The sequence below is a fragment of the Biomphalaria glabrata genome, chromosome 17 (genome assembly GCF_947242115.1).
Source record: "Biomphalaria glabrata chromosome 17, xgBioGlab47.1, whole genome shotgun sequence".
NCBI classification, from domain to species: domain Eukaryota; kingdom Metazoa; phylum Mollusca; class Gastropoda; family Planorbidae; genus Biomphalaria; species Biomphalaria glabrata.
Genome location: NC_074727.1, coordinates 4,424,025 through 4,436,710, shown reverse-complemented (window position 1 = coordinate 4,436,710; position 12,686 = coordinate 4,424,025). Strand labels below are relative to the sequence as shown.

Genomic DNA, 12,686 nt, shown 5'->3' with positions numbered 1-12,686 from the left:
TTCTTTTTTTTTTTTACTAATATAAATATTAAGATGTTGGCGCGGTGGCTGAGTGGTTTAGCGCTCGGCTTCCGAACCTAGGGTCCTGGGTTCGAATCTAGGTGTAGACTGGGATTTTGAAATTCGAGATTTTTAGGGCGCCCCCCTGAATTCACCCAACTCTTATGGGTACCCGACTTTAGTTGGGGGAAGAAAAGCGTGTTGGTCGTTGTGCTGGCCACGTTTGAAAGAGAAGAAAAATTTGATAAAAAATACTATAACTCTGTTTCTTTCTCCTGAAATATGGACTGCTTCTAGATTTAGGGGCCTATTATTATTAATAATAAGTGGAGTTTTAATCAAACTTTCGAAAAAGTGCTCTGGCCTTCACAGAAATCCTGCCCCTGGGCCTCCACACGATTTAATCCGGCCCTGGATATCAGGCGTGAAACTAAATTAATTTACAATTTATTCTCATCTACAGTTGATGTAGAGCTAGGTTATTTATTGGTACTCTCTAGAAGTCTAGAAAAAAAAAATTAATCAAGCCTCGTATATACCAAAACGTAAATAGTAATTAAACTGTATCAAAGTCAAATTGTTATTTTCGGTCAATTGTTTGATAATTAGGCTTGTTTTTTTTTAAAGAGTTCAGTGGCTGTTTCTCTGGCTCTAATACTGTGTCAATAGTATTATACAGTGTCGGTAGTGTGAAGGTATCTGCGCCAACTTGCCTTAGCTGACATAGAAGAGAGCACCTGGTTGCATGCGGCCTCAGAACGAGATAGCTGGAGGTCACTCACGAAGGCCGCAGGATACACATTTGAGACCAAAAGAAAATCTGCTGCCGAGGACAAACGTAGACGGCGAAAAGAAAATCTAAATCGACCACCTGCGGACAATGGTTATGCTTGCCCTGGATGTGGCAAAATATGTAGGTCACAGCTGGGGCTGCGCAGCCACGGGAAATACTGCATTTCTCATTAATTCTTCGGAGTCGAAGACTAGCCTTAAAGTCAATTGTTTCATACTGTGTCTATAGTTTCATTGAGTGTAAATACTTTATAATATATACTCCAAGATAATGTATATACTGCAAGATACTTTACCATTTGTGTGACACTGTTTCGTCTCAAGGATAATGGAATAATGGGATAAAGCCATATAGCATAGGGCTTCGTTTCTTAATATAATTTGGACCCTTTTCAAACACAAGCCAGATAAAAAACAATTATAGAATATAAAAGGTCTGCAAGACTTAAGCTAGTATTAAGATGTCCCGATAGTTTCCATAATTTTAAAACAGAAATCAAACTGGAACATTGACAAGAAATAGCTTAAAAAATTAGACGAAAAGGACTCATTGTGAGCCCCAAGATAAGTGCAGTATTTTATTCAGATACTCTGCCATAAATATTGCGTCACTACTAATGGTTATGCCATGCCCAGGTAATGATTCTCTTTACATCCACAGAGTTTCCTCGGCGGTAACTTTCTTATGGGTCTTTGTTGTAATACCTGCAGCTCTCTTAGAAGATAGAATGCTTTCTAAGCTGACTACAAACAAACTTCATAAGACTTGTCATGTGTTTTGTTTGTTTTGTAATGTGTTTTGTTTGTTTTGTAATGTGTTTTGTTTGTTTTGTAATGTGTTTTGTTCGTTTTGTAATGTGTTTTCTTTGTTTTGTAATGTGTTTTGTAATGTGTTTTCTTTGTTTTGTAATGTGTTTTCTTTGCTTTGTCATGTGTTTTCTTCGTTTTGTCATGTGTTTTCTTTGTTTTGTAATGTGTTTTCTTTGTTTTGTCATGTGTTTTCTTTGTTTTGTAATGTGTTTTCTTTGTTTTGTAATGTGTTTTCTTTGTTTTACATGATTCGGATGTTCCGAATCTCCCGCAGGTCAACGGGGGATGGCAGCGGGGAAGGTGTGAACCCGGGACCATGGAGACAACCGAACGACAGTCCAGCGCACATACCGCACGACCATTCAGAAGCCATAAGAGGTAGAGAAAAGAAAACAAAATTCATCAATATGTTTACCTACAAAATATTAATTATTTTTTTTTACCAGAATCAATATACGGGAGATTCTTATACTATGGGCATACTAACAGCTCTGTACATTAATGTTTACTAATTAGATTTTTAATTTAATTATAAAGTGCTATTTTAAAAAAAAAAGGGGGGTGGGAGGGAAAGAAATTATTACGTTTTTTAAAAAGTACTTCCGTCTTCTGCACACTGGATTCACCAAAAGGCTTCCAACTTATGGATTAGCCTCCATTTTTTAGAAAATCTGTCATTTTATTTAATTCCTCGCTTTCATCCTGCATATTCGTTAACTTAAAACAGATTGACCAGCATGCCACACGCCATAGTGACTTTAATTAGATGTTCTTTAACCAAGGGGCAATTAAAGTATTTGTCAGTCTGAATCGATCTGCAACTTCAAATGGAATGGCGAGCAAATGGAAGGAGAAGATCCCATATCATCTGTCAAATTGCAAGATGTCCCCCACCCCGAACGCGATAAAAAATATCACCCCCCCCCCCTGGCTTCCTCTCCTCTTCGGTCCCATCGTCCAGCTGCCTTCAGACATTCTCCTGGCGTCTACAAATACGTATGAATATTCATGGGCGTTGCCAGTGAGTGAGGGGTATGGGGTTGTTCACCTCATTCTACATCACCAAATTAAATTTTATTTAAATAAGAGTGTAACCCATTTTTTCGGGGGTTGGAGGGGTGACGCTCTCAACTAGTACTGCTAAACAGATGTTAGCTTATTTTATTTTAAATGTAAAACTTAAAAGAAACCTGAAATGACTTCTTTTTAAACAAGCTGAAATATTCTATATATTGTTACGAGCTTCTCAATCAGACCTTCTGCAAACACTATTTAACAACAACACAACAGCACATCTAACACAAGAACTTGACAACAAGAGCTTCAATAAACAAGGTGGCGGTTTAATGACAATTACATCAACAGCCAATAAACACAATTGGCTACATTAAATTCAAATGCTTTCTTGTACTTAACAGAACTGCCTAACTAACACTACAAGTCTCTCTAGCTCGTACAGCTACATTCTCGAGGACTCAAAGGTACCACAAGTCCTTACTGCTTAGTTGTCCTGGACTCAACTGTCCTTTTTAACACACTGTCTCTCGACCGTGAAGGCTCTTGATCACATGACCACAACGCAGGTCATACTTGCCGTTATTAGCTGTACTGTCCCTTGTCTATCGACAGCCGTTGACCCGTTGACCTGTGTGAATGGCCTGAGTCGTGTGTATCAGTAGGCCGCACACACATTAACCCTTTCAGTCCGCCACTGGAGTTACAACAATATATTACTAGTTCGCTTTAGGGACACCCTCAAAGCTTCTCTGAAAGCGTTCAGCATTGGCCCAGCCAACAGAGAGACAGCGCACAAATTGCTGAGGAAAAGAGAACAGCGCTGGTAGAAGAAAAGTGGCAGAGAAGAAAGACAAGGCCAATGACACTAGCTCCAGCTGGAATAACCTGCCCAGTGTGCAGCCGAAAATTCCGGGCTCACATAGGTCTCACCACCCACATGAGGAGACACAAAACCTCAGTTTAAAAACCCTTAGCCACTGGATGACTAAAGTGGTCATCATCGAACCACGATGGACGAATTATGTATATATCTCATGGGCGTATCCAGGTTTTATTTTTATTTTCGGGGAGGTTTTTTTTTCTTTTTTGCAGCGGGGCGTTTTTTTCTCTCTCTCTTTGTATTTACTACACTAACACACAAACGCACGCACGCACACACACACACACAGACACACACATACAAACATATATATATATATATACATACACACACACACACACACATATATATATATATATATATATATATATATATATATATATATATATATATATATATATATATTTATATATATATGTTTATATATATTTATATATATATGTTCTGTATTCGGAGCTTTTAAAAGGCATTTATTATACCAAAGCATTTTGGAAACAGAAAATCATTTCCTAAAGTAAAAAAAAATAAGTTTCCTTTCAGACCCTGCGATCTATAGTGTAGATGATGTACAGGTTATCCTAAATGCTGCTGGCAAAATCATTGGCAAAAAACAAACCCCATTTGGGCAGTTGTTTAAGACATACATCTCTAAAAAAAGCTAACAAGATCCTCGAAATAAAGAATCACCCTTTGTGTCAGGATTTTGTGATTTTACCATCACAAAAGAGATACAAGACACCGATAGCAAAGACAAACAGATACAAACACTCTTTTGTTCCCCTGGCAATCAAATCATTAAATAAGAACAATCTGATATAAACTTTGTCACATGTAAATTATGAGTGAGTCTGGTGTGAAAGTACACTTTGGTTTCTTATAGTTATAATGTTTTTTGTTTGGTGTAATGCACAAATTGTAAGACAAATTTCCTTACGGATAATAACGATTATTATTATTATTATTATTAAAAGCCATCTTCGGAAGAAGGATTGATTGTGTTTATTAAATAGATTACGCCATGGTCCTCAGTCTCGCTGCCAGTATCCTTATCAGAAAGGTCTTCAGACATATTCCCATCCTTACGACGTGACCTTGTTCCTTTTCCACAGTTAAATGTTCTCTCCCCTGACGACTTCAACCCATCACCTTTCATTGGGGCTGGGGAGACGACTCGTCCGTCAGTTCTTTCAAAGTTTTTATGTCCGCTCAACAATGTTTTCTTGGAATATCTTGGCGTATCATCGAAGGCGTTCTCATCAACAGCCTCTCTTCTATCTAAAGCTCGGCAAGCGATCTCTTCTGACCGAGTATTAAATGTACATACTACACTTCTGCCAGTTTTTTCAGCCAATATTTGTTTTTTGGAGGGTGCATGATTAGAATAGTTTCTTATAGCAGACGTTTCGCTACAGTTGTTTATTTCTGCTTTACAAACGCGGCATCGCCCAGAGTGTGCAGGAAATGACGAAAGCGAGGAGTTTTCTAGACCCAAAGTCTGTGTTGGTGGACGTTTCTCGCTGCGTTGTTTCTGGCCACGATGTGAACAGTGTCTGATGAAGAAGTCCTTTTCACGATTTGACCGACTGTTTTTTAACGTTTGAGCTAACAACTCTTCTGGCAAGGTCCGACGACGTCTTCTTGAGTTTTTGAAAGTCTGAGCTAACGTCTCTTCTGACGAGGTCAAAACACGTTCTCTTTTCTTTTTTGAACTTCGAGATAACGTCTCTACTGACGAGGTCAGCATGTATTCTCTTTTTCTGACACCAAATCTCGTATCTCTGCGTATCTCTCTTCTTTTTCTTTTTTTCATTTCCGAGATGTTCCGAGATGACCTATGTTCATCCGAATAATACGTCTTCAAATTTTCGAAATCAAATTTTGTTTCACAGCAAGGACACATTTCTTCGTTCACATCATCGAATGATGAGGATGGGCTATCAAAAAAAGAATTATTCAATGAGTATTTGTTGTTTTTATGGTTTGAAATAAAATGATTATTTCGTCCAACATCAAAGTCTTTCTCAACACTCGAGTTTGTTTTTGTCAATGTTTGTAATGACATCACTTCCGGCGTAACCAGCACGCTTTCCTCAAGTCTGATTCCAGACTTATTATTATCTTCAATTTTTGGCATTTCCGTGACATTTTCTTCTGAAGAATGTTTCGGTGGGTCCCCATTAATATCCTCAGAGTTTTCCGAAACTACGTTTAAATCCTTACCTGAGCATAATTTCGTTCTTTGTGGCAGCGGAGGGGAATACATGATTGCTATGGAAGAAATTGACAGGTTTGATAAATACATATTTTCGTAGCTATTCAGATTTCTGTACAAATTTCCAAAAGATTCTGAATCATTGACGGGTAAACTTCTCCTGCGGTCTAAAGAGGTTTCTGTTATATTTGTATAATTTTCGGATTCTATAGCGTCGCTGAATACGTCATAAGTCTTTCTGATATAATGTTCTTGATAATAAGAAATAGCGTCCCGATTTCGACAAAAAAATACGGACATGGCAATGAAGAAGGAAACGAGGATGAGGACAACAAATGCTAAAACTATAGATAGAGTAATTGTAAAGTGAAGCTTTTCTTCGGACTGAGCATAGTTGTCATAAGTTCCGTTGACAGAAATGATAAGTAATGCTTTTTTGGTATAGCATCCAGAAACATGATGAGCCGAGCAAATGCAGTTAGATCCGAAAGGGATAGATTTTCCGTTAGCTGTGAAAACGACGAAATGTGAAGAGTTGTGAACGTCGCGGTGCCAGGTTCTGTTCACAAAATAGCAGACGACAGAAATGTTAGAGACCAATGGAACGCCATCGTTGACCAGACACTTGATGGAAATATTGAAATCGTCTGGATTGACAGTTATGTGATTGATTCTTTTACCTTCCTCAGACACAAACATAGGATTGGCCGTTGGGGGAAGAGCTAGATCTATTTTGGCTGTGCCATTAAATAGGCCTTTACGCTGACATACAAGAGATTTGTTTCGGAAATGTTTATCCACTTGTAATATGTATTCCTGCATTGTGATATAGAGCTGACTGAGTATCTGTGTCGGCGGCTTCTGCGGCATGACCTTAACGTTGTCAACGAATAAGTTTAGCGTCACGCCTAGGGACGAAGAAGTAGCCGAGCAGAAAACAGTCACATTGCTAGTCAATTTAGGTGGGCAAATGCTAATGTAAGGTGGACTGTTGATGACCACTTGGGGAGACAAAACCAGGGTGACCTCTTGGACACGACTCTGGTCTTTATCAACAGCTTCTTTTATGCCCAACTCATAAATGGGAATGAATCTCATAAAGTAGCTCTGTTGATAGCTGGATTTAAACTTCAGTTTCCCATTGCAAGTTATGTTATAATAGTCAGATAAGGCAGGAGTCAATGGGTTAACTACGTAATCTACCGGCACTTCCGGTTGAAAAACGTTTTTCTCGTATCCGAATTCACATTTGACCTTGGGATGAACTTTGTGAAAGTCGCAGACGATCGATACGTCTGGCATGACCAGCGAGGCGCGGCAAGATGGAGGTAGGGTGAAGTCAAAGACAGGAAGTCGGCAGGCCAATGCAACGTCCGGTTCAGACAGCGGCGATGTCTCGTAGATGACTCCGCAGGAGATGACTGCGTCTCTGTCGTTCTGAGTGACGTTTGAAATTGTTAATACGCTGTCAAAGGTGTACGAAAAGTGGACGTTATAGCTGGACGTTGTGTTCACGTGGTACTGGGAAGTACTCTGAGTAGAGCAGGTGGAATTGAGGTAGCAGCGGCTAACGTCCTCAGTGCTTCGATTCTCTTTATCTCTTCGATTCCAGAGGATGACGCTGAAATAGAAATAATACTTTAAAATAATAACATAAAACGAAAAACATATTTAACAGAAAAACAAGGTTACAAAGAAAGTTTGTGTGGAAACATAAACTCAAAATCGGCCCCCAGAAGTGGTCCACCCAGGCAGGTAAAAAAAGGCAGGCGGGTTTCCATATTTTCAGAAAGAATATCAGAACGAAATTCTAGCAAAAGCAAATGACAGAAAAGAATGGAGAAAGAAGGTTGACAGATCTTGTGTGGTGCCCCAACGGTCCAGCAGACCGAGGGATAGGTGAAAGTGAAGGTGTAGTTCGATGTGAGGCTGGCCAAACTGATGTCATATACTGTTTATCTGATTGATCTAATTTTATTGTGTTTTTTTTTGTTTGATACTAAATGACTGGGATTTTGAATTTCGGGATTTTTAGGGCACCCCTGAGTCCACCCAACTCTAATGGGTGCCTGGCTTAAGTTGGGGAAGGTAAAGGCGTTTGGTCGTTGTGCTGGCCACATGACACCCTGCTTGTTAACCGTTGGCCATAGAAACAGATGACCTTAACATCATCTGCCCCATAGACCACAAGATCTGAAAGGGAAACTTTACTTCTTTATTTTACTTGAAATAAAAAAAAGTAAGTAATGTCTACATAGAGAGAGAGAGAGAGAGAGAGAGAGAGAGAGAGAGAGTTGTAAATATGGAGTTCTTCCCCACAGATACGTTTGAGGTGATTAAGTTGTTTTTTTTTTTTTTTTTTTTTTGGGGGGGGGGTTTACTCAGATTGTGTTGTGTCTAGTTGAAGAGGGGTGTGATAGCCTTTAAAGCCAGTTCTGCTATTGCTTGCTCACTGCGCTAAGGTCCTAGTATTTATTAATGACATTCATGCAGCCTTCTAAGTGCTTATTAGACTCAATCAGCTTAACTGACAAATTCCCAGACTCCTCCATTTAGCTATTTTTTAGCAATTTATCCGTTTTGAATTTGCCTTCATCATAGAAAAGAATAATCCTGAAAAGCTTTATATCTATTTTTCCTTAAGGGTAACAGGTACGACTAGCTATGAATGTGTAGATCTAGATTAAATTAAATTAAAAATAAGGTTACAAAGAAAGTTTGTGTGGAAACACAAACTCAAAATCGGCCCCCGAAGTGGTCCAACCAGGTAGGTAAAATAGCAGGTTTCAATATTTTCAGAAAGAATATCAGAATGAAATTCTATCAAAGGCAAATGACAGAGAAGAATGGAGAAAGAAGGCTGATAGATCTTGTGCGGTGCCCCAACGGTCCAGCAGACCAAGGGATAGGTGAAAGTGAAGGTGTAGTTAGATGTGAGGTTGGCCAAACTGATGTCATATAATGATTATCTAATTGATCTAATTGTCATGTAAGGGTCAATCTCTTATTTAAAGCATCCCAAAAAAAATCCTAAAAACGTCCGTTAAAATTATTTTTTTAAAATCTCCCCTTTCTTTAGTTTAGTGGCATCCATGTGGCACCTATCTTATAACATACAGACATGATTTCAAAAAAGAGGAGGATTACTGTGGCCCTACCGGCCCATTTGGATACTGGCTCACCGGGCAAATGCCCAATTGCCTTTATGGCCAGTCCGCCCCTGGTTAAACTACCAAAATTTAAGAGACATGTTGAAGTGACTTGTACTATCATCACTGCTGGCATTCAAAGATGAGCAGTTGGCAGACCATTAAGATTTCTGGCCCAGGTGGTGGGATGTAACTGTATATGGATAATAAATATTATTATTATGTTAGAAATGAACGAGTAGTCATTCTCTGGCGCTGCCAGGGTCGAGTTTCGCTAAAGAGAAACAAAATTCATCGTGGTCCCTTTAACAGTTTCCACTAAGGAATTTTCTGGTGATGTGGCTGGTATGCAGCGGTACGCCCTCTGACAGGCAACGAGAATGTTCCTAGAAATGTTAAGGGCCTTGAAAGTGTCTGTGAAGTCCGTTGTTATTATCCCCTCGTTTGATATAACAAATGGGGTATATTGTTATTTTGGACAATTTTCATTTATTATTATTATTATGTTAGAAATGAACGAGTAGTCATTCTCTGGCGCTGCCAGGGTCGAGTTTCGCTAAAGAGAAACAAAATTCATCGTAGTCCCTTTAGCAGTTTCCACTGAGGAATTTTCTGGTGATGTGGCAGGTCTGCAGCAGTACCGCCCTCTGACAGGCAACGAAGATGTTCCTAGGAATGTTAAGGGCCTTGAAGGTGTCTGTGAGGTCAGTTGTTATTATCCCCTCGGTTGATATAACAATGGGGTATATTGTTATTTTGGACAATTTCCATAGACGCTTAATCTCCAAGCCCAGGTTCCCATATTTTCTTTGATTTTCTATCTCAGTTTGTCTTAAATTATGAGACAGTGGTATTATTATTATTATTATTATTATTATTATCTGTCATCCTCGGTGAATCTTGAAATCATCTACATCTTATTGAAAGTGTAAGGTTGACCGAGGAGGTATAATTTTACCTTCCTTTAGAGTTGGTCCGCCCGTGACAATGTAATCGGTACGATTCCCCAACACAAGCTGCTGGACAGGGGCTGATAACTGAAGAGTTGACTTCATAGAACATTAGAGAAAATGACAATAACATTGCATACAAAGTCATTGTTGACCTGTAATCAAAGAATTTATGAATATTTGAAAGAAGCATATTAGGAGTTATAATTATCGCGTTGAATTTATGCAAAGAGATGTATAATGTTTACAGCTGTGAAAAAACAAAAGGTTGAAGCTACATATAAGTGGATGGAAATGTTTATCTGATTAATAGATAAATATCAGTGACGTGTGCGCTATGAGTGTTATCTTTGTGATCTGACGTCTCTGCTGTGTCAAGAATCACATCTTCAGTTTTCTTTAGCTAAATAAACACTTGAGTTCTCTTGAAGCCTTTCCGTGAGCCTAGCTGTCTTACAGTCTACTTTAGATTTAAGGAGTAAAAGTCTTCTTCTACACGCACGATACGAAAGCAAGATAACGGTTCTCAAACTGAGTTGGGCGCCAAACCCAAGAAATTGAGGTAGCGGGCGCGAAGGCGATGACATTTATCTTCAATTTGCATTTACATTTGAATATTAATCAAGCTGTACACAAAATGACATTATTACCAATGTTTCAAAAATTAAAAAAAAATTATTTACTAGACGCCGTTTCATCTTCCAATAGCACATTTTATATTGTTTTTTTTAGGGAATCGATTCAAACCATTTTTGTTTCACAAAAAATACCTTTTAATACGTCTCCGCTCACGCGAAATTTCTGGAGACACTCTGGCGTTTTCTTATTGTTGTACATCATTTTGTTGACGACTTTTAATTGACAAATAAACAAGCGTTTTGTTAACACGAGGACTGTGGTTACAGACGTGTAATGTAAGAAGTACCCAAAATTACCTCACACTATATAAAAGCCATAATAATAATAACTGTGCAAAGTTTCAACTTGATCCGATTATAGGAGAAAAAAAACATACCAAAATTATTAATCACCAATAATTAATGTCCTAGTTGGTTAATATTTTTGATTGATTCGTGTCTTGTCATGTACAAGGAATATTTGTGCAAAGTTTCAACTTGATCCGAGAAGGGGAAGTGGGAGAAATACATGTTCAAACAATTTACCAGACAGAGTGAGTTAAGTTTTGTTAAAAAGTACACATTTTTTGGGGGGGGGGGCGGGCTAACCAATTCGCAGATTTAAGCTTTATGGAAAAGTTACTTGAAATTAAAATGTATCTAGTTTACAATAATAGAATGGAAGTTTCTTTTACATTTACATAGGTTAGTTGTTGATGTAAATTATTATTATAGCTATTATATAGCGCTACTTTCCTGCTTATAGCATGCCCAGAGCGCTTTTTGGTCCAATCTCATCTGTGGACCCGGGGGGGGGGGAAGGGAGGGGGTATCTAGGAGTTGGTTTTCCGTGCTGCCCCGAGTCGGGTGTCGAACTTCAAGCCCCCTTTCTAGGTAGCCAAGCCAAGCCAAGTTCAAGCGCACTTGGCCTCACGACCACAATTCCCACTGACAGCTAATACGAACATTGATCATACCTGTCTGTACACTGGTGTCTTTACTATAAGGCAGTGTCTTCAATATGTCTTCAATATGTCTTCAATATGTCTTTAAAATTATCCAACGTCCTATTCACTGAGCTCAATATAATGGAATAAAAAAAAGAGTTCCAACGACATCCCCCACAGCTGTATAGAGACTTTAGAAAAACTTTTGAATAATTTGACGAGTTCGGAAATACTTAGAAATAAAATGTATAAATAGCTAATTAATGACCTGTTTTAATATCCAATCCGACATGAAAAATAATGATAGTCATATGGTTACAAGTTTAATAAATCGTATAAAATAATAATCACAATTCACAGATTTATTATTTAATACTGAATGAATGAGAATTCTATTTTATATTAATGGATATTATTTCATACAACATGGGCTAGTGTAAGTGCTACCTAAAAAAAACCATTAAACATGCATTTATTTAAAAGTTTATTTTTTACCTTTTGTTCATAAACATAACTTAATTATTTGCCTATGCTGTAGCCCCACACTACACATAGTACATATTCTACGTAAAAACCACATAATTATTCTTGCTATGTAGTAGGATTGTACACTGCAGCGTCTCCATTGTCGTCATGTTGGCTGTACAAGCCAAACAGGAAGGATGAACTTGAAAAGGAATACTTAACTCAATAGCTTTAAACTACTTGCTGACTTCTCTACTTTTTTCCCTTTTTTTTTTGGGGGGTTTAAAAAAAAAAAGCTTCATCAAATAAAATGTATTTTCTAAATTCTTTTTTTTTTTTTCTTGTTAACAACCACATTATTTCATCTTTAAATCAGCATGTTCTTCTGGAGGTCTGTTTTTTCTATCTTACCATCTTTCCAGTGCGTATAAAAAAGTACGCAAATAAAATCCCTGCGAAACTCGGGCCAGATCTAATGGCTCTTTTTTTGGATACGACAAAATCATCTTTTTCTTCTTCTAATGTTTCGAGGCATCTGCCCTGGCGTAGAAGGGAAGAAGTTGGTGAGAAGTTGGGGAGAAGTTGTGGAGAAGTTGTGAAGAAGTTGGGGAGAAGTTGTGGAGAAGTTGTGAAGAAGTTGGGGAGAAGTTGTGGAGAAGTTGTGGAGAGATTGGTGAGAAGTTGTGGAGAAGTTGTGGAGAAGTTGTGGAGAGATTGGGGAGAAGTTGTGGAGAGATTGGGGAGAAGTTGTGGAGAGGTTGGTGAGAAGTTGTGGAGAAGTTGTGGAGAAGTTGTGGAGAGATTGGGGAAATTGTTTGACTACAAATAGGAGAACACTTTTTCACTT

The 12,686-nt window shown here is 38.3% G+C and overlaps 1 protein-coding gene across 3 annotated transcripts; it reads right to left on the bottom strand.

The window, feature by feature from the left end:
- Positions 1–2,900: 2,900 nt before the first annotated feature.
- LOC106065961 (uncharacterized) lies at positions 2,901–12,012 on the bottom strand. 3 transcript variants are annotated; one of them, XM_056016386.1, is made up of 3 exons: positions 11,870–12,012; positions 9,819–9,965; positions 2,901–7,332 (listed from the first exon to the last, which is right to left on the bottom strand). In XM_056016386.1, exons 1-3 carry the CDS (start codon positions 11,884–11,886, stop codon positions 4,464–4,466), a joined length of 3,033 nt encoding a protein of 1,010 aa, XP_055872361.1. In that variant the 5' UTR covers positions 11,887–12,012; the 3' UTR covers positions 2,901–4,463. The 3 variants fall into 3 exon arrangements, with proteins under 3 accessions (XP_055872361.1, XP_013080356.2, XP_055872363.1); XM_013224902.2 differs by lacking the exon at positions 11,870–12,012 and adding an exon at positions 11,405–11,621; XM_056016388.1 differs by lacking the exon at positions 9,819–9,965.
- Positions 12,013–12,686: the final 674 nt, after the last annotated feature.

Bases quoted from the DNA above. Each gene is read 5' to 3' on its own strand.
- LOC106065961 (XM_056016386.1), bottom strand. The intron at 7,333-9,818 runs GTAAAATTATAC...TTTCTATTTCAG, and splicing joins CGGACCAACTCTAAAGGAAG to CGTCATCCTCTGGAATCGAA.